The sequence below is a fragment of the Mobula hypostoma genome, chromosome 9, assembly GCF_963921235.1.
Source record: "Mobula hypostoma chromosome 9, sMobHyp1.1, whole genome shotgun sequence".
NCBI classification, from domain to species: Eukaryota; Metazoa; Chordata; class Chondrichthyes; order Myliobatiformes; family Myliobatidae; genus Mobula; species Mobula hypostoma.
Window position 1 is genome coordinate 78,464,890 of NC_086105.1, and position 26,663 is coordinate 78,491,552.

Sequence of the window (26,663 nt, forward strand, 5' to 3'; positions counted from 1 at the left end):
CAAATTACCATCCCATCTATGAACTTTATTAATCTGACGTTTCGCCAAAGCAGCTTTCAATTAATAGCCAGTAATTTGCCCGACTTATCACCATGTATGTAAAATTGACTCTTAGTTCTAAGTAATTGATTTTCAATCGGAGCTGTTAATAACAAACTATGTTGCATCTGAAGTTCAACTCTCTCTTTGTAAAGCTCCAAATTAGGAGCAATGGAATATTTTTTATCAATTTCTTTAATCTTATCAACCAACGTACATATTTCACTATTAATACTTTTTTCACTCCAGCGGAGTATGAAATAATTTGCCCGCGAATATATGTTTAAAAGTATCCCATAATATCCCACTGGCAACTTCTTCCGTTGACTTAGATGAAAAGAAAAATTCAGTCTGTTCTTTAATAAAATTATCAAAATTTAAATCTTGAAGCAAAGTAGAATTGAACTGCCATTGTCTAGTGCTAAAAATTGCATCTCTAAATTTAATTGATAATTTCAAAGGTGCATGATCGGAAATAGCGATTGTATCATACACGTAGTGACAAAATGAAACTAATTGAGAGTCAATAAAAAAGTAATCGATTCTAGAGTAATTATGATATACATGAGAAAAGAAAGAGAACTCTTTATCATTAGGATATAGAAATCTCCAAACGTCTAAAATTCCTGTGTCAACTAAAAAGCAATTAATAAAAATCTGGGTCCTCAGAGGCTCCATCTTCCTCTCACCCCAACCCTCCCCACTCCATTGACACCCACAGCCTCCCCCCTCCACCCTCTGATCCCAGCTCTCATCCGTGCCGGATCTTTACCATCCCCTCTGACCTTCAACTGTCGGAGGCAGAGCGCTCTGTCCTCAGTAAGGGCCTGACCTTTGTTCCCCTTCGCCCACACCTCAGCGAGTTCCGTGTTCGCCATGATGCGGAACTTTTCTTCTGCCGTCTCCGTCTCCGAGCTTACTTCTTCGGCAAGGACTCTTCCACCCCCACCGATGACCCCTTGTCCCATCTTCAACCCTGCTCTTCTTCATGGACACCCTGCTCTGGTCTTATGCCTGCTTTGGATCTCTTTATCGCTAACTGCCGACGGGACATCAACCGTCTCGACTTCACCGCACCTTGTCCCCATTCCAACCTCACTCCTTCGGAACGCTCTGCTCTCCACTCCCTCCGCACTAATCCTAACCTTATTATTAAACCCACGGATAAGGGGGGTGCTGTTGTAGTCTGGCGTACTGACCTCTACCTTGCTGAGGCACAGCGACAACTCGCGGATACCTCCTCTTATTTACCCCTCGATCGCGACCCCACTAAGGAGCACCAGGCCATTGTCTCCCACACCATCACCGACTTTATCCGCTCAGGGGATCTCCCATCCACTGCTACCAACCTTTTAGTTCCCACACCTCACACTTCCCGTTTCTACCTCCTACCCAAGATCCACAAACCTGTCTGTCCTGGCCGACCTATTGTCTCAGCTTGCTCCTGCCCCACCGAACTCGTTTCTGCATATTTCGACACAGTTTTATCCCCCCTTGTTCAATCCCTTCCTACCTATGTTCGTGACACTTCTCACGCTCTTAAACTTTTCGATGATTTTAAGTTCCCTGGACCCCACCGCTTTATTTTCACCATGGATGTCCAGTCCCTATATACTTCCATTCCCTATCAGGAAGGTCTCAAAGCTCTAGGCTTCTTTTTGGATTCCAGACCTAATCAGTTCCCCACTACCACCACTCTGCTCCGTCTAGCGGAATTAGTCCTTACTCTTAATAATTTCTCCTTTGGCTCCTCCCACTTCCTCCAAACTAAAGGTGTAGCTATGGGCACCCGTATGGGTCCTAGCTATGCCTGCCTTTTTGTTGACTTTGTGGAACAATCTATGTTCCGTGCCTATTCTGGTATCTGTCCCCCACTTTTCCTTCGCTACATTGACGACTGCATTGGTGCTGCTTCCTGCACGCATGCAGAGCTCGTTGACTTTATTAACTTTGCCTCCAATTTTCACCCTGCCCTCAAGTTTACCTGGTCCATTTCCGACACCTCCCTCCCCTTTCTAGATCTTTCTGTCTCTGTCTCTGGAGACAGCTTATCCACTGATGTCTCCTCAAAGCCTACTGACTCTCACAGCTATCTGGACTATTCCTCTTCTCACCGTCTCTTGCAAAAACGCCATCCCCTTCTCGCAATTCGTCTGTCTCCGCCGCATCTGCTCTCAGGATGGCGCTTTTCATTCCAGGACGAGGGAGATGTTCTCCTTTTTTAAAGAAAGGGGCTTCCCTTCCTCCACTATCAACTCTACTCTTAAACGCATCTCCCTCATTTCACGTACATCTGCTCTCACTCCATCCTCCCGCCACCCCACTAGGAATAGGGTTCCTCTGGTCCTCACCTACCACCCCACCAGCCTCCGGGTCCAACATATTATTCTCCGTAACTTCCGCCACCTCCAACGGGATCCCACCACTAAGCACATCTTTCCCTCCCCCCCCTCTCTGCATTCCGCAGGGATCGCTCCCTACGTGACTCCCTTGTCCATTCGTCCCCCCCATTCCTCCCCACTGATCTCCCTCCTGGCACTTATCCGTGTAAGCGGAACAAGTGCTACACATGCCCTTACACTTCCTCCCTTGTCACCATTCAGGGCCCCAAACAGTCCTTCCAGGTGAGGCAACACTTCACCTGTGAGTCGGCTGGGGTGATATACTGCATCCGGTGCTCCCGATGTGACCTTTTATATATTGGCAAGACCCGACGCAGACTGGGAGACCGCTTTACTGAACACCTACGCTCTGTCTGCCAGAGAAAGTAGGATCTCCCAGTGGCCACACATTTTAATTCCACATCCCATTCCCATTCTGACATGTGTATCCACGGCCTCCTCTACTGTAAAGATGAAGCCACACTCAGGTTGGAGGAACAACACCTTATATTCCGTCTGGGTAGCCTGCAACCTGATGGCATGAACATCGACTTCTCTAACTTCCGCTAATGCCCCACACCCCCCTCGTACCCCATCTGTTACATATTTTTATACACACATTCTTTCTCTCACTCTCCTTTTTCTCCCTCTGTCCCTCTGAATATACCCCTTGCCCATCCTCTGGGTCCCCCCCCCTTGTCTTTCTTCCCGGACCTCCTGTCCCATGATCCTCTCGTATCCCCTTTGCCAAGCACCTGTCCAGCTCTTGGCTCCATCCCTCCCCCTCCTGTCTTCTCCTATCATTTTGGATCTCCCCCTCCCCCTCCTACTTTCAAATCTCTTACTCACTCTTCCTTCACTTAGTCCTGACGAAGGGTCTCGGCCTGAAACGTCGACTGCACCTCTTCCTAGAGATGCTGCCTGGCCTGCTGCGTTCACCAGCAACTTTTATGTGTGTTGCTTGAATTTCCAGCATCTGCAGAATTCCTGTTGTTTGTGTTTTTAATAAAAATAGCAGATTTGTTTGGAAAAGCCTGTTTGGACGTAGACCTATCCATCATAGGATTCAAACAGCAATTAAAATCACCGCCTGTTATTAACATATATTCATTTAAATTCGGAAGAGATACAAATAAGTGTTTAAAAAATTCAGGATAATCGATATTTGGTGCATAAACATTAACCAAAACTACTTTTTGGTTATAAAGTAAACCAGTAATTAATTGAAATCTACCATATGGATCTGAAACTACATCATAATGAACAAACGAGATCAAAGAATCTATAAAAATGGAAACCCCTTTCACTATGGTTGACGAGGTTTGATTGAAACTGTTGTCTCTTCCAAAACCTAAAAAAAGCACTGATTATCCTTCTTCCTCACATGAGTCTCCTGCGCAAAAATAATCTGAACATTCAATCTCTGAAAAACTTTAAAGATCTTCTTCCATTTAATTGGATGATTCAGACTATTTGTGTTCCATGAAACAAAGTTAATAATATTATCCATTTTCCTTAAATAATCCATATGGTAAGCAAAGGGTTAACCAAATTGCGCAGGAACTCACTAATCAGGAAGAGGAACAGAAGTTTAAAGAGGAGCAGGAAGTTACGACAATACAGACATTTTTGTAGTTTCAAGTCAGCCCAAGTGGAAAAAAAAGTAAGACTACCTCCCTCCCCCTCACCACAAAGCCCAGAAACCTAGCCAGTAGGCAGCTAGTATACTAAGAACCGCACAATCCCCACCTCTCTGATGGCAAATCTCCAATTATAAAAAATAAAATAAAAAAAAACACCCATAGTCTGAACATTACAAGTGGAATGCCAAACATAGTTGGATGAAAAAAAAACAATCCTTTACTGACCATTTTAGAAGATCTGGTCTTCAGAAATAAAGTAGAGTACAATCTTAATATTTCAAAAAACATCAAATGATCAGCATGTCGAAGTCTTAATAATTTTCTAAAATAGTTAAGGAAAAGAAAAGGGATGTTAACATAGAACAGATATAAGCGAAAACAAAATACCAGAAAACCCAGCCCAAGGCCAAAGCTCTACGAACGTAAAATGTCGGAATCTATATGCTGGTTATAAAGTAATAAACCAGGTGTATACAAACTCAAAAGAATGGTAAATTAATTAATCATACGAGCTCAAGAAACGTTCTTCGAAAAATTGTTGTGCATCGACCATAGTTTTAAACAAATTATCGGGTAAAACAACTCTTAAGCAGGCAGGGTATAACAGCAAGGCGAAAGTTTCTTTGGTGTAATTCCAACATCAGCGATCTGAAACACAATCCATCAATAGTCTAAACATTACAAATGTAATGCCAAACATAGCTAAATGGAAAAAAAAACAATCCTTTACAGACCATTTTAAAAGACCTGGTATTAAGAAATACAACAGAGTACAATCTTAATAACTTTTCAAGAAAAATCAAATGATCACCAAATCAAAGTCTTAATAATTTTCGAAAGTGGACATTTAAGAGTATAAAAAATAAGGTAATCAAGGGAAAGAAAAGGGATATTAACACAGAGCGGACATAAGCGAAAACAAAATACCATAAGACTCAGCCCAAGGCCAAAGGTCTACGCATGTAAAATGTCCAAATCTATATGCTGATTATTAACTAATAAACTAGGTGTATACAAACTGAAAAGAATGGTAAATTAATTAAACATCTGAGCTCAAGGAAAGTTTTTCGAGAAATTGTTGTGTGTCTTCCACGGTCTTAAACCATTTAAATGAATATTGGGTATTACAATTCTTAAGCAAGCAGGGTATAACAGCGCCAGGCGATAATTCCTTTGAAATAATTCCGACATTACCGATCTAAAACACAATCTTTCTTGGAATACCTCAGGGCAATAATCTTCAACCAAACGAAACTTAAGATTTTGATGAACAATAATTCCTCTCCAACAAGCAATTTGAATTAAGTGCTCCTTAGTACTCATGTAATGAAACCGGAAAATAACGGGACGCGGATATAACTCTTTCGAGTGTTTAACGAACGGTGTACAGAATCGAGTACCGGAGGGGAAGAAAAGACTTCCTGGCCAAAGACTTCCATTAAAAATTGAGGAAAAAAAAGTCAGTAAGGTCTCTGTTATCAACATCTTCACTGAGTCCTATTGTTTGCAAATTCTGTCTGAAACCGAGACTCTCCAAATCAATAATCTTGGCTTTATACTGCTCCGATGTACAAGTAGTCAAATTTAATTTCTTTTCCAAAGAGTTCATTCTAGAATCTCTCTGATTCCCCGCTTCAGTAAACTCTGAAATTTGCTGTTGCTGTTTTTCGCTCTCTTTTCAATTTACTTTGATTCTCCTTCAACATTGCTTCCAATCTCTTGTCGAGTTTTTCATCCAATAAATTCGAGATAGCTTGCAAAGTAAGTTGAGGCTGTTTAGATTGTTCGAAAGTACCTTCCTTCTTCCCGTTTCCATTTTCAGTTTCTTTGCCTTCGGCTAGTGCCTTTCTTTGTCTAGATATTTCCGTCGATTAAAGTTCAAAATTCAAACATATAAAGGTATTAAAGGCACTTCAATATATATAATAGAAGGGTGATAAGAAATTGCAAAATGTCTGGATCCCAGCCAAAAATGACCTACTCCATCTAGCGCCACCAAGAGAGTCAAAATATTCCTTTAGACAAAATTTTAAATCTCTGGGAACAAGATTTATCCAATTTCCGAGGATACTTGGAATGAAATTTTTAAATTGGTTAGTACCTCATCGTTATGTGCCCGTCATTCCCTTCTACAATTTAAAGTGGTTCATAGGGCCCACATGACTAAAGATAAGCTCTCCCATTTTTATTCAGATATATCTCCCTATTGTGATAGATGTAACAATGGAGAAGGTTCACTAATTCATATGTTTTGGACTTGTCCGAGTCTTGAAAAATATTGGAAGGAAGTATTCCAAACTTTTTATGTGCTTTTTAAAGTAAATTTTAAACCTTTGACTGCCTTATTTGGTATTGTTGGAGGAAATGATATTATTTTGGAGATGCATGATTTGCACATTTTGGCCTTTATTTCTCTTATAGCCAGGAGGGCATTGTTGCTTAAGTGGATGAATGCCACTCTGCCTACTCGTACTCATTGGTTAAATGATGTTATGTCATGCTCAAATTTAGAGAAGATTGGCTGTTCAATTTCTGAACCTAGACAAGATTTTTTAACATTGTGGGGACCTTCTTCTATCTTTACCTTAATGACTTTTTTAGTTGCCTTGTGTTGGTCTTTAAAAGTTTCCCTCTCCTCTGCCAACATCCCTGCCAGTGTATTTTTCCTATAAATTCTGGCCTATCAATTCTCTCATGCCTCTGTAATTCCCTTTACTCCACTGTAATACTGATACATCTGACTTTTAGCTTCTCAAATTTCAGGGTGAATTCACTCATATTATGGTCACTTGCCCCTAAGGGTTCTTTTACCTTAGGGTTTCTAATCAATTCTGGTTCATTGCATAACACCCAGTCCAGAATAGCTGACCCCCAGTGGGCCCAACCACGGGCTGCTCTAAAAAGCCATCTCATAGGCATTCTAGAAACTCCTCCTCTTGGGATCCAGCACCAGATTTTCCCATTCTACCTGCATATTAAAATCTCCCATATCTATTGTAACATTGCCCTTTTAGCATGCATTTTCTATTTCCAATTGTAATTTGTAGGAAAACAGACTTTCTACTGTTTGGGAGTCTGCATACAACTCCCATCGGGGTCTTGGCTCTATCCACAATGACTTAACACCTTTCGGCCCCATATCACCTCTTTCTAATGATTTGATTTCATTTTTTTTTACCAACAGAGCAAGGCCACCCCCTCTGCCTTCTTGCCTGTACTTACATTAGAAATGGTATCCTTGGACATTAAGCTCCCAGCTATAATCTTCTTTCAGCTATAATTCATTGATACTTACAACATCATACCTGCTACTGTGCTGCAAGTTCATCTGCCTCATTCTGTATACCGTGTGCATTCAAATATGCCTTCATTTCTGTATTCATCTTTTTTTGTCTGACTTTTATGTTGCAACTCATTCTGTTGACTGTAATTTTCACCTATCAGCAGCCTCTCCTCACTATGCATTGCCTCTGTAAACCATCTACCTCATCTTCAGCACTATTATCCACCTTTTCTATGACATTTCTTGCATTGAAATATATGCAGCTAAGGATAATAGTTACACCATACTCAACTTTATCACTTTTAATTTTGTCTGATGGCTTACCAACATCTGCCTTCACAACCTCTCCACTAACTGTTCTGGCACTCTGGTTCCCATCCCCCTGTAAATCTAGTTTAAACCCCACCCTGCATCTGCAGCCTCTTGTGTCTCCAAGCCGCCATACAATCTATTTAATCTGAACCAATCCCCTCTATTTCCTTGCAAATGTATCTATCTTCACATTAAAGGCAGCCACCTCAACAGCTTCAACTTGGTTGCAGGTACAACCTTCTAGCTAGGCTCTGGATAGAGAATCTTGTCTCAAACTTCTAGTAAGTTGTATATCTCTAGTTTTGTATATGGATCTGAATTCATTTATCCTTTATCATTTCAATGTGTTCTGTATCCACCAGTGTCCTCTTTGTAAGTTGGGCCTTTAGGCAAGATCCTTCTATCATAAAGTTGTATAGCATAGAAGCAGTCCATGCCAATTGTGATGCATAACGATATTAATATTAGACGCATATCCCTAGTCCTGTCCAAGTATCTTCAAGAAGCAGTCCATGCCAATTGTGATGCATAATGATATTAATATTAGACCCATATCCCTAGTCCTGTCCAAATATCTTCTAAGTATTGTAATTGTTTTTTGCCTCAACCACCTCCTCTAACTGTTTGTTCCATACAACCACTTCCCTCAAATCTTAAACACAGGATGTTCTGCAGATGCTGGAAATATAGATAACATACACAAAATGCTGGAGGAAACCAGCAGTGTCAGTGGAGGGGAATAAAGAGCCAGTATTTCAGGCTTTATGTCCACTCTATTCCTTTCATGCCTGACCTGCTGAGTGTCCTTCAGATCGTTCAAGTTTGTCCCCTCATGCTGTAAAAACCTTATATAGTTGGTAATGTTTTGCTGAACTGTTTGCTCTGGTCATGCAATAAAAAATTATTATCAGAGTATATACACGTCACCACATACAACACTGGGATTCTTTTCCTGTGGGCATACTTGGCAAATCTATAGAGCAGTAACTAACAGGATCAACGGACAACAAATTGGGCAAATGCAGATATAAATAAATAGCAATAAGTAACAAGATAAAAGATTCCTTAAATGAGTGTAGTCATCCCCTTTTGTTCAAGAGCCTGATAGTTGAGGGGTAGTAACTGTTCTTGAATATGGTGATGCAAGTCCTGAAGCACTTGTGCCTTCTACCTGATGGCAGCAGTGAGAAGAGAGCATGGCCTTGATTATGAGGATCTGTGATAATAGATGTTGCTTTCCTATGGCCATGTTTCATGTAGGTGTGCTCAATGGTTGGGGGGGAGGGGCGGGCATTTTACCCCTGATGTACTGGGCCAAATGGACACTTTTTGTAGGATTTTTTACTCAAAGGCACTGGTGTTCAAAAGGCAGTAGCCTCTTTATTAGGTACAGGAATGGAATCCAGTGTGGTCTTCTGCTGTGGTAGTCCATCTACTTCAAGATTCGATGAGTTGTGCACTCAAAGATGCTGCTCTACACACCACTTTTGTAACACGTTATCTGAGTCACTGTCACCTTCCTGTATGCTTGAACCAGTCTGTACTACTCTAACCACGCCATCTGTTACCAGCAATCATTAATTATATAGTCAAAGTCACTTAGATCACATTTCTTCCCCATTCTGATCTTTGGTCTGAACAACAACTGAATCTGTTGACCATGTCTGCATGCTCTTATGTATTGAGTTGCTGCCATGTGATTGGCTGATATTTACATGAATGAGCAGGTGTACTTAATTATGTGGCCACTGGATGAATACCATTGACCGACTGCCAACAGTCTTGGGCCCCACATATCAGAAAGGATATGTTGTTATTGGGGAGAGTACAAAGGAGGTTCACGGGAATGATTCTGCGAATGAAGGGGTTAACATGAGGAACATTTGGGAGCTTCGGGCCTGTACTCACTGGAATTTAGAAGGATGCAGCGGGATCTCTTTGAAACCTACCAAATATTGAAAGGACTAGATAGGGTGGATGTGGAGAGGATGTTTCCTATGGTGGATGTATCCAGAACTAGAGGGCATAGCCTCAAAATTGAGGGTGACCTTTCAGAACAGAGGTAAGGAGGAATTTGTTTTTAGCCAGAGAGTAGTGAATCTGTGGAATGCTCTGCCACAGACTGCGGTGGAGGCCAAGTCCATGGGTATACTTAAGGTGGAAGTAGATAGTTTCCTGATTGGGTCAGGGCATCAAAGGATATGGTAAGAAGGCAGGTGTGTGGGGTTGAGTCATAATGGAATGGTGAAGCAGATTTAAATGGCCTAATTCTGCTCCTATGTCTTATGATCTTATGGACCACAAAATAGTTATGTCCTTTTATCTGTAATAATTGCATTAATTGAAGTGTCATTTTAAAGCCAATGTTCTTCATTCTAGGTACACCACCAAGCATTTGAATGATGAGACTACCTCCAAGCAAATCAAGACAATGTTGCAATAAAGAATAGCAACAGAGCTGGCTACTTAAAACAGTATTCTGCCATGACTGAGATGCACAGATGTGTTTTTAATGTTTAAAAGACTGCAACTGCTTTTTTTTTCTTTTTTAAAAAATGTGTTCCTTCTCTTAAAACAAAATAGCTAAACTTTGTTTCTGTGCCAAACTCTCTCGATACATAAACAGTGCGAAAAGTGTTTACTCTGTTTCACATGTGGATGGATGAATGGAGCATATAGACAGCTACTATTCACAAGCTGGGTGTCTTTGTACATGTGAAGAGATTCTGGATCTTGGCCTAAGAGAGGTGAAAATCTGTTCCATTTCTAATGATTAATATTTAATACTGCTTCTGCATGATAAGCTTTGTCATGCCGTGTAAAACTTAAAAAAAATCATTTTCTATTGCAGCTTCATCATGCGCAGCCATTAAAAAAATTGAACAGATGTTAAATTAACTATATAATGTTTTATTGCACAAAAAGGTACCTAGCACAACAGACTATAAGATACTATGTGTCTGTTTTGTTAATACTTCAGTTTGCATTGAATCATTTTGTACGAGTGTATGTAAGTTTAACATTCATTATACTAACGTTAAATCGTTATGTGTGCGTAACAGATGCGAATGCATGTACATGTAAAATTGGCAGCTGTGGATCAATAAAAATGAGCTTTTGTTTTTCTAAAACCTGACTAATGAGATTTGAACATATATATTTTTCTGGCCGTCACCTTACACTATATTTACCAAGACTTATCCTTTTGAATTCTAAAGTTATATTTCAGCCCAACTACTATATCCATCATATATTTTAACATGGTTTTAAATAAAAATATATTCATTTAAAGTGACTGCTTATTTTCTACAAAAAAATAATCTCAGAATCTGAACACATTCAAACATAAATTGGTTAAAGTTCACATTCAGCAATAAAGTGTGGAATAAAATCAGAACCTGCTGGAGATACTGACCAGGTCATGCAGCGTAGTCATAGAGCACTACAGTGCAGAAACAGGCCTTCCCATCTAGTCTGTGCTGAACTGTTACTGTCTAATTGCATTTAACCCATCGAGTCTACTCAGCCATTCCATCATGGCCTATCCTGGATCCCACTCAACCCCATACACCTGCCTTGGCATAACTTTTGATGCCCTGACCAATCAGGAAACTATCAACATCAGTCTTAAATATACCCACGGACTTGTCCTCCACCTCATTCTGTGACACAGCATTCTACAGATTCTCTGCTCTCTGGCTGAAAAAAGTGTCCTCCTTACGTCTATTCTAAAAGGTCGCCCCTCAATTTTGAGGCTGTGTCCTGTAATTCTGGATACACCCACCATAGGAAACATCTTCTCCACATCCACCCCATCTAGTCCTATCAACATTCGGTAGGTTTCAATAAGATCCCCACACATTCTTCTAAATTCCAGTGAGTACAGGCCCAAAGCTGCCAAATGCTCCTCATATGTTAACCCCTTCATTCCCAGAGTCATCCCCATGAACCTCCTTTGGACTCTCCCCAATGACAACATATCCTTTCTGATATATTGGGCCCAAAACTGTTGGCAGTTGGTTAATGGTATTCACCCAGTGGCCACATAATTAAGTACACCTGCTTGTTAATGCAAATATCAGCCAATCAACCTCTCCCAGGACTCTGGGATGTAGTCCACCTGGTCCAGGTTACTTATCCACCTTAAGACCTTTCAATTTGCCTAGCGCTTTTTCCTTTGTAATAGCAGTGGCACGCACTCCTGCTCCCTGACACTCTCGGACCTCTGGCACACCGCTAGTGTCTTCCACAGTGAAGACAGATGCAAAATACCTATTAAGTTCATCTGCCATATCTTTGTCCTCCATTACTACCTCACCAGCATTATTTTCCAGTAGTCCAATATCAAATCTCACCTCCCTTTTACTCTTTATATAACTGAATTTTTTTTTAGTATCCTATTTAATGTTATTGTCTAGTTTGCCATTATATTTCATCTTTTCCCTTCTTATAGCTTTTTTAGTTGTTTTTTTGTTAGATTTTAACAGTTTCCCAATCATCCAACTTCTCACTCACTTTGCTGCCTTATATGCCCTTTCCTTGACTTTTATGCAGTTCTAGACTTCCCTTGTCAGCCATGGTTGCCTACCCCTGCCATTTGAGAACTACTTCTGTGGGACATATCTATCCTGCACCTTATGAACTATTCCCAGAATCTACAGCCATCTCTGTTCTGCCGTCATCCCCATCAGTATCCTCCTGGCCAAGCTCCTCTCTCATGCCTCTATAACTCCCTTTATTCCATTGTGATACTGATACATGTGATTTGTGCTTCTCCCTCTCAGATTGCAGTATGAGTTTGATCATAATTATGATCACGGTCTCCTAAGGATTCCTTTACGTTAAGTTCCCTAATAAGATCAGGGTTATTACGCAATAGCCAATCTAAGATCGCCTTTCCCCTAGTAGGCTCAAGCACAAGTGCTCTTAAAAGCCATTTGGTAGGCATTCAACAAATTCCCTCTCTTGCGATCTGACACCAACCTGATTTTTCCAATCCCCCTGTATATTGAAGTCTCCCATCACAATTGTGCCATTATCCTTATTACATGCCTTTTTCAGCTCCCTTTGCAATCTCAGCCCCACCACATCTTGGCTATATTTGGAGGCCTATATGTGATTCCCATAATGGTTTTTTTTACCATTACAGTTTAACTCCACCCACAAAGATTCAACATTCTCTGACCCTATGTCACCTCTTTCTAAAGATGTAATTCCATCTCTTACCAACGGAGCCACACCACCACCAATGCTTTCGATACAAAGTATATCCTTTGATGTAAAGCTCCCAAATATGGTCTTCTTTCAGCCACGACTCAGTGATGCTCACAATGTCTTACCAACCAATGTCTAATTTTGCCACGAGTTCATCCACCTTGTTCCAAATGCAATGCATATTTAAATGCAGCACCTTCAGTCCTGCATTCTTTGCCCTTTTGAATTTTGCCTCTGTGGTACAATTTAACTCTTTGGTCTGTCTGCATGTGTACCCAATCATTGGTTTGTCCTTCTTTACATTCATCTTACCCGTCATCTACTTGGACTTACCCACCTATATCCACCATCTCACTGGCAGTTCATTCCACGTTTGTATCACCCTCTGAGAGATCTGTGGAAAGTGAAACTTGTCAAAAGATTGAAGATCTTTTCATCAGAGTTGGAAAAACATGGAATCAAGTTGCACTGAAGAGAAGGAGATGGTGATGTGAGGAAAGGGCTATTTGTGATGCAGTGGAGACCAGATTGTCTGATTGACACAATTGCTTTCAGTGGTCATCCAGAAGAGGGAAGTTAATGTTAATGGCTGATCTGTTTGTATAAGTATAAATAATACCATAAGAACTTGGAGCAGAATTAGGCCATTTGGCCTATTGAGCTTGTTCCACCATTCCATTATGGCTGATTTATTATCCCTCCCCCACCCCCTTAAAACCCAGTATTCTGCTTTCTCCCTGAAACCTTTGATGCCCTATTAAGCGGCTTTATCACTTTAAAGATACCCAATGACTTGTCCTCCACAGATATCATGGAAATGAATTACACAGATGCGCCATCCTTTGGCTCCTCATCTCTGTTCTAAAGGAATGGCCTCTTATTCTGAAGCTGTGCCCTCTGGTCTGAGACTTCCCTACTATAGGAAAAGTGCTTCGCATGCCCACTCTATCTTGACCTTTAGTGGATAGGTTGTAATGAGCTTCACCCCTCATTCTTCTAAACTCCAGCAAAACAGGCTCAGAGCCTTTAAACGTTCCTCATAAATTATATCTTTCATTCCTGAGACATTCTTGTGAACCTCTGAACCCTGTCCAATGCCAAAAAATCCTTCCTTAGGTAAGGGGCCCAAAAATGCTCACCATATTCCCAGTGCGGTCTGACCAAGGCCTTATAAAGCCTTAGCATTACATCCTTGTTCTTGTAGTCTAGTCCTTTTAAAATAAATGCTGACGTTGCATTTGCCTTTCTTACTACCCAGTCTACCTGCAAGTTAGACACGGGAATCCTGCGCTAGGATTCCCAAGTCACTTTGCACCTTTGATTTCTGAATTTGCTCCTCATTTAGAAAATGGTGTATACCAAGGGTTCCCAAGCTGTGCTCCACAGACCCCTCCCAACACCTTGCTTAATGGTATTGGTCCATGGCATAAAAAAGATTGTGAACCCTTGATCTATGCCTTTATTCCTTCTACTAAAGTACAAAATCATACGGCATCATTGCACTGCCCTGCATTCATCTGCCACTTATTTGCCAATTCTTCTGGTCTGCCCATAAGGCCATCAATTCTGACAACAAAATCATTGAAATATAATGTGAAAAGTAGCTGTCCCAACACAACCCACTATAGAACACCAACAGTCACCAGCAGCCAACTGGCTGAAAAGGACCCTTTATCCTCACTCTTCGCCTTGTGCTAGTTAGCCAATCTTCTATCCATACTGGTATTTTTCCTGTAATACCATGGGCTCTTGCTAAGCAGCCTCATGTGTGACACCTTGTCAAAGGCCTTCTGAAAATCCAAGTAAGCAGCATCCACTAACTTTCCTTTGTCTTTCCTGTCTGTTTTGTAGTTTTGTGCTCTGTAGTTGCCAAGAAAATTTTCAACAACATCTTTAAATACCTTCTATGCGATTTTCTCCAGTCCTACTAGAAGTTCTCTGAATTATTGTCTGTCATTGATGACCTGTTTGATTTGTGGACCAACAAAAATTCCATCCTTAATCTTGGTATCAGTTACATCTGTCTCAAATATTGAAATCCTTCATGGATATTTTTGTACCTGGTGACAGCAGATTCCTTCTTTGCAGTCTTGAGCCCAGTAATTCTGCTTCTGCCTTTGACAAACCCAAGTCTCTGACCAGGTCATTTAACTCAGACTGAGTTATCATATGAGGCTCACTTGACATAAATGGTTCAAAGTCTGTTTCAGTATCAGTATTGTTTTCCATTCCTAGCTCGTTCATCATGGCATCTTCATCTGCCTCCTCTTGACTCCATGTCTCTGATAGTTTTGGTACTGGAAAACTATCATCATGTGGCACGGGTCTTATAGCTAAAGGGAGATTGGGGTATTCAATAGCTTTCTTGTTTTTAGCAGAGAAACCTGTGACAGGGTCCTGAATTACCCCTATGAACTGTGCTTTTTGAAAAGAGAGAGAGAGAGAGGTATCCAACACAGACACCTTGTTATTAAGAGAGAGAGAGGCGAAGTCTGCTTGGAGATGGTGTTATGGTTTCTCTTCAGCATGTTTACACTTCTGCAAGGACACTGGCAGCTACTAAGTTCTTACAGAGAGAGAAGGGAGGAGCTACTTGATGGACAGCTGGTGTTCAGCACAACAGTATTTAAACCAGCGTAATTGCTTGTTTCACAGGACACGGGCACGCAGATGCACAAGGGTGTGTTACCACTATCCTGTTCAGGTGCCCACAAGTGTGGAACTGAGGATCGATTCTGAGGGATCGATCTGTGATTATTAGTGAGTGAAAGAGCAACCCTGTGGAGTCTACTAGTTTGTCTAACCCTCGTCTGGGTTGGTAGACTATCACTCGAAGACGGTGCTCTTAAATTGGTCAAGTTTGGCTAACTTGGAAGTTTCGGAGGACAACGGGAAAATCGACGGCATCAGCTCATCTGAAGAACTAAACACCTCTCTCTCTCCATCACTACTCAACTCAATGCCATGAACTGAACTGAACTTTACTCATCACCGTAAAACTGTATCAATTTACCCCTAGGCTTGAAGAAGCTTGGTTTTTCTATTTCCACACTTATATACAGGTTTCCCCCGCCATCCGAAGGTACAGCGTTCCTACGAAATGGTTCGTAAGCCGGAATGTCGTAAAGTGAAGAAGCAATTACCATTTATTTATATGGGAAAAATTTGTGAGTGTTCGCAGACCCAAAAAATAACCTACCAAATCATGCCAAATAACACATAAAACCTAAAATAACAGTAACATATAGTAAAAGCAGGAATGATATGATAAATACACAGCCCATATAAAGTAGAAATACTTTTCTACAATCATTGCTGCACTGTTCTCCGTAGCGAAAATCTCACGCAAGCGCTCTCGGCAGAAACACTCTCTCCAGTAACCTTTAAGTCATGGAGCTACCAAATCATACCAAATAACACACAAAACTACACAGCTGATATAAAGTAGAAGTAATGTATGTACAGTGCAGTATCGCTTACTGGAATCGGGAAGACAACACCTAGCACACTGATGATGGTGTGTTAGGCTGAGTCGTCGGAGGTTGGGGTGGTGCAATGGACCCTAACCTTCAGGCCATGGACTGATATATTGCCACGAAGCATGCAGGGGTGCAGCGGTAGCTGGGACACACCCAGCACATCTTTAAGAAAAAAGCTGAAATAAACAAGATAATGAATGAGGTGCCGCCCGGCACGTAAATGCCGACAGTTACGTGCCAGACGGCACCTAATTAATTAGCTTGTTTATTTTGGCTTTTTTCTTAGCGATGTGTAGGATGCGTCCCGGCTACCGCCGCATTCTCCACGGCAATGTATCGGTCCGCGGCTCGGGGGTTGCGGTGGTGGGACACTAGGGTGTCATCTCATCTTTGTCTGTTTTCATCAGGGCAGGTAGGTCATCTTCTTCTATGTCTGCCTGCCTCAATGTCGAAGGTTGAGGTTCCTCGTCTGCTGTGGCTGATGCGGAAGGCTTGGAAAATAACAGTATGCTTGACTGCTTAGCCTTGTGCATTTTTCTATCATATAATTCTTTGTAAGCACTCAAACCATCCTGCAAATATGCCATAAACCTACCTACCCTTTCAAAATTAAAGTCATACTTTTCTGCAATCATTGCAGCGAAAATCTCACGCAGTTGCTTCACGTTCAGTTCGCTACTGCATTCGGTTTCGATTCTTATCCTTCCCTCTTCCAATTGCATCAGCTCTTCATCTATCAGTTCTTGGTCATGGGATGCCAAAACCTCTTCAACATCATTTTCGTCAACTTCCACAAGCCAAACTCACTTTGTCCTTACTTCGTTCACCACGATCGAAACACTTAATTATGTCTAGTTTTATGCTAAGTGTAACACCTTTATGAGCTCTTTTAGGCTTTTCCGATACCTTAGAACTCATCTTGCTAACGGCTGCTCACAGGCACGTGTTTAAGCAATGCCGGCTAGAATGCAGTTCTGAGGGAGGAGCTTGGCTGCTCGGGGCGCACGCTGTCTTTTTTTGTAACAGTGAAAACACCTTCTGTTAGCAAAAGCAGGTAACTAATGTAGGTCTTTCGTAACAGCAAGGTTTCATAAAGTGAACATTAGAAAAGCGGGAGACACCTGTACGTAAAATCTTTGCTGACCTGTTTGATATATCTGATTTTATATTATTGGATTGCATAGTTACTAATAAATACCATTAGTTAATAGCAATACCAGACTCCAAAGTGTTTTCCATCTCTGCTGGTTCTTTAACCCCGTCATGGAGCACACAACAAAATTGGGGCCTGTGTCTGGGAAATGGACAAATTGGTGGGAGCTGTTCTAAAAATTGTGTGGGGGCTTGTTTGAATTGATTGGGGAAAATCCCTTTTGATTTGCTTGTGTGGAAAAACAGCAGAAGTAGACATTAGTGTTGAGAGGTTTCTGCTGGAACCAACCCCTGAGGCGTTGGATGATGCTACGAGGAATGTGCTGTTGGGAATTGCTCAAAGTTAAGACTAAGGGTGACACTATAATGAGGAGAGCTCAGATACAGACGATAATAGCCCAGTGTTATATAGATAAGGGAACGTTTGAAGAGGAGGTGTTGGAGTTATTTGCTGGAGGTAAACTTACTGAGGCTGAGGTTCAGCTTCAGGTGGAGCAATGCAGGCTGGAGGCTGAGGAGAGGAAAAGACAGCATGAGTTGCAACTGAAGCAGCTCGAGGCTCGGGAGGTAGAAAAGCAGAGAGAGTTTGAGAGGGAGATGTGGCAGCTGGGAGGTCCAGTGTTGGACCCTACTGAGTTCTATAGCTCAAAAGAGCTTGTATTGTTTGATGGATTTAGGAAGTGTGTTCCTGATGTTGTAAGGGCATACCTAGATGAAGAGGATGCTGCCACCCTGCGGGGGTCTGCTAAGACAGCAGACAAAGTTGTTTTAACCCACGAGGTTGAGTTTACTCCAGATGAGAGTTTGCCAGAGAGTAGTTGAGAGATTCAGGGTAACCTTGAATTTGAAACTGGGACAAGTGATGAAAGCCCAGAAGAGGCAGCTGTCTCGATTGCCAGTGTTCAGGTTGTTGAAATACCTGTGGATTCACAGGGTACTGAACCTTGTGTTGAAGCTCAGTTAAGGCCAGAGGGGGCTGACTTGGTTGGAAAGGAATGCAGTTCTTCTGTGTCAGATGGACTTGGTTCAGTGAATAAGGGTTAACCTTGGTACCAGTGGAAACTGAGGATTCTCAGTCACTTGTATTAGGCAGTGTTCTAAAAGTTAGTGATGAGATGAAAATTGATGTGGTAAATGTTACTGAAGATATTGAGAAAAGTGTTGTTTCTGGACTTTTGAATAAAGTACTGGGGAAGTTTGGATTGGTTTCGTGACCCTTGACCCCGCTTTCAGGACCATGGCCTGCTGAAGAAGTATGGGCCACGCTGTTGAATTTTGTTTTAACATTTGGATTTAAACACCGTCAAAGTTATGATGTTGCTCACGATTGTGATGTGGAGAAGAAGGATTGTTATGGTTTTGAGAGGCCATCTAAAGAAGTTACTATGGAGACAAGTCAGGATAAAGGTTGTAGGAATAAAATAAATGGATTGTTTGGCATTTTTCACAATATACACAGTTTTTGTAAGTCTAGTGATAGTGCGAAGTTTAGTAAACATTGGGGGGAGGTTGACACCTATTCAAGGTAATGTTTATTTAGCAGTTCAGCTAACGAGCAAAGCTGCTGCTAATGACCCATACAGAGAGACTGATATGTACGCCGCATGCGCAGTGACCCAAAGCATGTTTAAAAAGTCTGCTGATGCTAATGTTGATTTATCCGAGTCTTTCCTCCCGTCTCTATATCAACAGGACCTAGAGGGTAGTAAGGCTGAGGACAGTAAGGTGTATGAGGAAGACTTGTCCTTATCGAAGAAAGAATTTATAGAGGATCAAAATAAAGATCCTGAAATTGTGGCTTTAAAAGAGACAGCTCTCTCTGAGGATGAAATTCAGAAAGAGACAGTGGGATATTACCTTAAAGATGAGGTGTTAATGAGGAAGTGGAGACCAGCCACTGTGCCTGCAAGTGAGGATTGGGCTATTTTGCACCTGGTAGTGGTTCCAGAGGTTTACAGGGCTGAAATTTTAAACCTGGCCCACAAGATGCCTTTACAGGACATTTTGGAATAAAGACAGTGCACAGGATTATGATGGAATTTTATTGGCCTAACGTGAGGAAAGATATTGTCAATTACTACAGAGGGTATCATACGTGCCAGGTGGTGGGAAAACCTAATCAGGCTGTCCCAAAAGCACCACTTTGGCCGATACCTGCTTTTGGCGAACCATTTTCCATCATCATAGTGGATTGTGTAGGCCCATTGCCAAAGACTGCAGCTGGTCATCAGTATGTGCTAACTGTTATGTGTGCTGCATCTAGGTTCCCTGAAGCCGTGCCTCTCAGGAACATCCAGGCCAAGACTGTGGTAAAGGCACTCATCAAGTTTTTCACACTGGTAGGTCTGCCCAAAGAAATTCAATTTGACCAGGGTAGTAACTTTACTTCGAGAACTTTCCGGGGGATGGTTGGAGAACTGGGAGCTAAGCAAATTGTGTCATCTGCCTACCACCCGGAGCCTCAAGGGGGTTTCATTCCACTTTAAAAACCATGATTAAAACATATTGGGTGGAAAATGGAAAAAACTGGGATGAAGGGGTTCCCCTACCCTTATTTGCTGTTGGAAATTCGATTCAAAAATAATTGGAGTGTAGTCCATTTGAAGCTGTTTTCAGTCACAGGCCTGTCCTTTGACCCTGCTCAGAGAGCAGTGATCTAACCCAAAAGAGTGTGTCAGTGTGTTAGATTATGTTTTGAAATTCTGGGAGAGACTTAACAAAGCTTGTGACCTTGCAAAACAGAATTTGCAAAACTCCCAAATTAAAATGGAACATTGGTTTGATAAGGTAGCACCTGTGGGTACTGTTATGAAAACAAATAGAGTCATGAAGGCTGGTACTGAGATACCAGATAATTTTAATGTACTCAGTGCACTCACAAAGCTTGGAAGCACTATTGTTTTGAAAAATATTACTGACAAGGTCCATCGGTTGGAGCCTACACCGTAAAAACAACTGAAAGAATTAATTAGCAAGCATGAAGATTTATTTCCTGACATTCTAAGATGGTGTACAACTGCAGTGCATGACGTCATTATAAATTCAGCCCAGCCAATCAAAGAGCATCCTTACAGAATGAATTTAGAGGAAAGTAAAATGGTTGAACAAGAAATTGGAAACAAGAAAGAACAAGGAAAGAGAGTGGATGACTGTATTGATAGAGTGGGGAAGGCTAAGTACCTTACAAAGAGTGACCTGTTAAAAGGATACCGGTGTGTTCCTTTGACTGAAAGGGCCAAGGAAATCTCAGCGTTTGTCACACCTTCTGGACTGTATGAATACAATGTTTTACCCTTCGGGATGAAAAATGATCCAGGGACATTTCAAAGAATGATCAATTTTGTGATTAGAGGTTTAGAAAGCACAGGGGCTTATATTGATGATTTGGTTGTATGGAGTAACTCATGGGAAGAGCATATTGCAACAGTAGAAATACTACTTGACAGACTTTCCAAGGCCAATCTTACTGTGAACCTCGATAAAAGTGAGTTTGGCCATGCCACAGTTACATATCTGGGCTATGTGGTAGGTCAGGGCCAACTGGCTCCTGTACATGCCAAGGTTCAAGCTATTGCTGAGGTTCCCATTCCGACGGGCAAGAAAGCTTTAAGAAGGTTTTTGGGAATGGTTGGGTACTACCGAAAGTTTTGTAAGAACTTTGCAGATATCGCTCTCCCCCTATCGAAACTCCTAGGGAAGAGTGAAAGATTTGTGTGGAGTGACCTTTAAACTGGAGTCTGATATTGCAAGAATATGACCTAAAAATCAAACATGTGAAAGGTACTGACAATATTATAGCTGATTGCTTGTCCAGGTGTTAAGTTAGAAATTGTACACATTTTTGCTCCGTTATCTGATGATCATACATGTATTGTTTTAAACTTTGTAATTTACAGTTAAACTAAAAATTTTGCCTACATCAAAATTTTTACTAAAAGTAAGGGGGTGTGACAGGATCCTGAATTACCCCTATGAACTGTGCTTTTTGAAAAGAGAGAGAGAGAAGTGTCCAACACAGACACCTTGTTATTAAGAGAGAGAGAGGCGAAGACTGCTTGGAGATGATGTTATGGTTTCTCTGCAGCATGTTTACACTTCTGCAAGGACACTGGCAGCTACTAAGTTCTTACAGAGAGAGAAGGGAGGAGCTACTTGATGGACAGCTGGTGTTCAGCACAACAGTATTTAAACCAGCGTAATTGCTTGTTTCACAGGACACGGGACATGCAGACGCAGAAGGGTGTGGTGAAGTTACCACTATCCTGTTCAGGTGCCCACGAGTGTGGGACTGAGGATTGATTCTGAGGGATCGATCTGTGATTATTAGTGAGTGAAAGAGCAACCCTGTGGAGGCTACTAGTGTGTCTAACCCTCGCCTGGGTTGGTAGACTATCACTCGAAGACAGTGCTCTTAATTTGGTCAAGTTTGGCTAACTTGGAAGTTTCGGAGACAACGGGAAAATCGACGGCATCAGCTCATCTGAAGAACCAAACACCTCTTTCTCTCCGTCACTATTCAACTCAATACCACGAACTGAACTGAACTTTACTCATCACCGTAAGACTGTATCCATTTAGCCCTAGGCTTGAACAAGCTTGGGTTTTATATTTCCACACTTATATACATATGATCTTTGCTAACCTGTTTGATATATCTGATTTTATATTACTGTATTGCATAATTACTAATAAATACCGTTAATAGCAATACCGGACTCCAAAGTGTTTTCCATTTCTGCTGGTTCTTTAACCCGTCACGGGGCACGTGGCAAACCACACACGCTGGTCAGACAGAAGTCGCAGTCTGTCACATGATCCTTCTGCTCTCGCCAAACCATCGAGATTGCGAATGGCATTGACTTCTGCGTACCTCTGAGCCAAGCTCAAAGATCAACAGTGCATGTTGCACAACAAGTGTGAGAACCCAATCTTTGTGTTGGTCAACAATTTTACACTCTAAGTAGAGCTCATAAAGAACAGTCATGCTATGTCTATGAGACCTAAGAGTATACTCACCACAAACATAACAGAAAGTATCATGACTCTTGCAACATTGGCGAGACATTTTGCTATCACAAGTACTTCTGAAAATACAATAACCTTATTATAATAAGTACACACAATATGCTGTGCGCGTAGAGATCGCAAACCGATATAAATGTAAACGCATGTTTAGAACCATGTGTGCAGGATGCTTTTATAACCTTTCTAAAACCTGTCCTGTCATGCAGCATCCATCCTGCCTAGGCGTGCCTGGACAAGATAGAAAACTTTTCAGCTTACATTGTGGGCAGCATTTTAATTACCTTGAATTATGTATTGAAATAAAAAATATAGGCAATTTCAATTCATAATTCATGCTTAGCAGAGCCCAAAATCCATAAAATTTACTCAAAAGTATTCAGGAAGCAAAATCTTTGTTGCCCAGTGTAATCAAATGGCCAACTAACTAAAGCAACACACATCAAAGTTGCTGGTGAACGCAGCAGGCCAGGCAGCATCTCTAGGAAGAGGTACAGTCGACGTTTCAGGCCGAGACCCTTCGTCAGGACTAACTGAAGGAAGAGTGAGTAAGGGATTTGAAAGTTGGAGGGGGAGGGGGAGATCCAAAATGATAGGAGAAGACAGGACGGGGAGGGATGGAGCCAAGAGCTGGACAGGTGATTGGCAAAAGGGGATACGAGAGGATCATGGGACAGGAGGTCCGGGAAGAAAGACGGCGGGGGGGGGGACCCAGAGGATGGGCAAGAGGTATATTCAGAGGGACAGAGGGAGAAAAAGGAGAGTGAGAGGAAGAATGTGTGCATAAAAATAAGTAACAGATGGGGTATGAGGGTCTCGGCCTGAAACATCGACTGCACTTCTTCCTACAGATGCTGCCTGGCCTGCTGCGTTCACCAGCCACTTTGATGTGTGTTGCTTGAATTTCCAGCATCTGCAGAATTCCTGTTGTTTGCGGCCAACTAACTAATCTCTTTTGTCAATACAATGTCCATACACTTCTATTTTCTTCACATTCACATGCTATCTAAATTTCTCTTAAAAGTCTACCTCTACCACCACTCCAAGCAGCATATTCCAAGCATCCACCACTCTCTCTGTACGAAATTTGTCTCTGACATCTCCTTTGAACTTACCCCGTCAGCTTAAATGCCTGCCCTATATCATTGATTTTATAATGATTATTGAATTTATTGAGGATACCCACAAGAAAATGAATCTCAGGGTTGTATGTAGTGATATATATATGTGTACTTTGATAGTAAATTTACTTTGAACTTGAGCTCTGGTATTAGACATTTCAACCCTGGGAAAAAGTGCTGTCTATCCACTCTATCTATGCATCTCTTATTCTTTAAAACATCTGTCAGATCTCCACTCAGCATCCGCTGCTTCAGAGAAAAAACTCAAGTTTGTCCAGCCTCACATTATAGAACATACCCTCTAATCCAGGAAACATTCTAGTAAACCTCTTCTATATTAAAAGACTGACTGCGTCAATAATATCTGAACGTTGAGGAATCTGTCAGTGAGAAAGATTGAAATGCTCTCTTTGGTTGACTTCTCCCATGGACAATGCTGAAGGTTTTTAAGCCATTCAGCAAAGCATGCAGGAGATGTTTGTTGCTCCTATCCAATGTTATTTGATACAATCAATGCTCGTAGTAGTAATTGGGAAGGGCAAAAGTTAGAAGATAAAAGAGTCAAGAATTCCAGATTCTGCATTTTAAAAGAACTAGCAAGAAAATGCAAGATAAAGACCAGAAAGAAGCTGCTAAGAATGTCTAAATTGACGTAATGCAACATAATGACATAAAGGCAACATCGTTGTTGGTAAAAATTTCAGTCATTGACTCAAATCAACAAATTGAAAAGCAATGACTGATTATTCAGAAGAGTGTGTCTTAGAGGAACAACTAACTTTGCTTTGCAGTATTTGGAAATGATAAGCTCTGAGCCACACACCAGTTAGAATTGAACAGTTGTTTAAGTTATTGGTCAGTGTTGGCCGTTTAAAGCAGTGAGTTTAGCTTTCAGTGGAGAGGTGAGATAGACCGAAGATCTTGGCATTGTGTGGAAGAGACACACTACTGTGTACACGTAGATAAAAATAATTTAATTATATGTAAAGATCTGCAGGTATATATTATTTAATTAAATGTGAAGATCTACTTGCGCTGCTCACCTTTCTCTCATTGCTCTTTCTTGTATATTTACTTAAATCCAGCAGATGGCGATCGTCTCACGTGTACTGATAGAATTTCACATCATCCCACCAATGTGAATTGTATTCCTTTTGCTTTTAGTTGACAAATTCAGGGCTGTATGATAGTGGGTACAAATGCAGATACATAAAGTCAGATAAAATTCTTGGGTGTATTTAAACACACTTTGGCAAAACTATACTTCTGCACAATTACAAGTACTTCCACCGGAGACTGATGCACTTACTATATCAGCTGTTTGAGAGAATGACAGCTAATGGTAATGAGTCTTCACTTTACTGGATACCACAGAAAATAAGCTCAGAATATCTATTATTATTCTCTGTTTATTATTTCATCTGTTTTAGGCTTTAGGTTCATGAAGTCTCTCTTCCTGCGTCATTCTTACCTAGCAGGAGGAAGAAAAGTACCTCAGTATATATTATCCTATTCTCAGGGCTTGCCAGATTTCTACCCAAACAGGAAGCAGAGCCCCTTTCCTGCTATTCTGTTTATGTCCCACTGGTTGAGTGTCACATTTTTATGTAGATAGCTTTAGGCCGTCCTCATGCATGCTTTCCTGTCGATGCTGGTGGAGAAAGAGTGTGTGTTGGTCGATGTGGTCGATGGGTGTGTGTTAGTGGTTGGGTGGGTGTGTGCAATGGTGAGTAGGTGTGTGTAGGTGTATGTGTGTGTGGAGTTGGCGGGTGTGTGTGTGTGTGTGTGTGTGTGTGTGTCTTGGTGGGTGGGTGTGATTCTTGGAAATAACTTGCTCTGATGTTAAATCTTTTGCTAACATCAAATTACAATATTTATTGAGACCCTGGAGATCTCCAACTGTCTTTAAAGATCTTAATTTGAGTTCCAGTGGCTTTGAATCCATAGCTAGATATATACTTGACACAGGTAGGAGAGTTGTTTGGGTATTGTATAAATGTTGCCTCTTCCTAAGGATGTGCTGGCATTGGAGAGGGTCCAGAGGAGGTTCACAAGAATGATCCTGGGAATAAAGGGTTAAGGTATGAGAAGTGTTTGAAGGCTCTGGCCCTGTGCTTGCTAGAGTTTAGAAGTATGAAGGTGGGATCTCATTGAAACCTATGAAATATTGAAAGGCCTAGATAGAGTGAATGTGAAGATGATGTTCCCTATAGTGGAGAAGTCTAGGAAGGGAGGGCATCACCCCAGAATAGAAGAACGTCCCTTTAGAACAGAGATGAGAAGGTATTTCTTTAGCCAGAGGAGGGTGAATCTGTGGAATTCATTGCCATAGATGGCTGTGGATATTTTTGAAGTGGAAGTTGATAGATTTTTGATTAGTTGGGGTGTCAAAGGGGACAGGCAGAAGTCCAGAGAATGGGTTAGAGAGGGATAATAAATCAGTCAAGATGGAATGCTGGAGCAGACCGATGGGCCAAATGGCCTAATTCTGTTAATACGTCTTACAGTTTTATAGTCTTATGGCTGTGGCATTTCTCTCCATAAATGCTGCCTGACCTGATAAGTTCGTCCAGCATTTTGTGGCTGTTGCTTGGATTTCCAGCATCTGCAGAACCTATTGTGTTTTTGTTTTTGTTTTGTATTGTGCTTTGGACCATGAAGCAAAATTGGATTTAGGGAAGGCTTTTAAATCCTTTTCTATTTAATTTCTGTGCCTTTGTTGCTATTAAGGCACAGATATTTCAAAATGGCACTAATATTCCGAATTAACACGAGGTTTATGAGCTGTTCTTGTCTTGATTAGATACTATTAGCTTTATTCAACATTCCCACCTGTGGTCTGAGCTTCCTTTGAAAGGATTCATTTTGAACACATTCTCCTGCACTTAATCATTCACCACTTTTATAAAAGAAATGTGTAAGAATTATTGTGCAGCCAAGGTTTCATTAGTTTCTGCTTTCCAAATCAGACACTTTAAATATATTATCAGTGGTCCCAGTATAGTGCTGGCATGGGG

The 26,663-nt window shown here is 41.3% G+C and overlaps 1 protein-coding gene across 11 annotated transcripts in view; it reads left to right on the forward strand.

Moving 5' to 3' along the window:
- LOC134351811 (CYFIP-related Rac1 interactor B) overlaps positions 1-10,914 on the forward strand; it is a 197,088-nt gene extending 186,174 nt beyond the window's left edge. For 10 of the 11 annotated variants that reach the window (XM_063058516.1, XM_063058526.1, XM_063058522.1 and 7 more), the window contains one exon: positions 10,038-10,913. In XM_063058516.1, the coding sequence (XP_062914586.1) occupies positions 10,038-10,101 (64 nt within the window). In that variant the 3' untranslated portion in view covers positions 10,102-10,913. Of the gene's footprint in view, positions 1-10,037 lie in introns of all 11 variants that reach the window. The other variant, XM_063058528.1, reaches the window with a different exon arrangement.
- Positions 10,915-26,663: the final 15,749 nt, after the last annotated feature.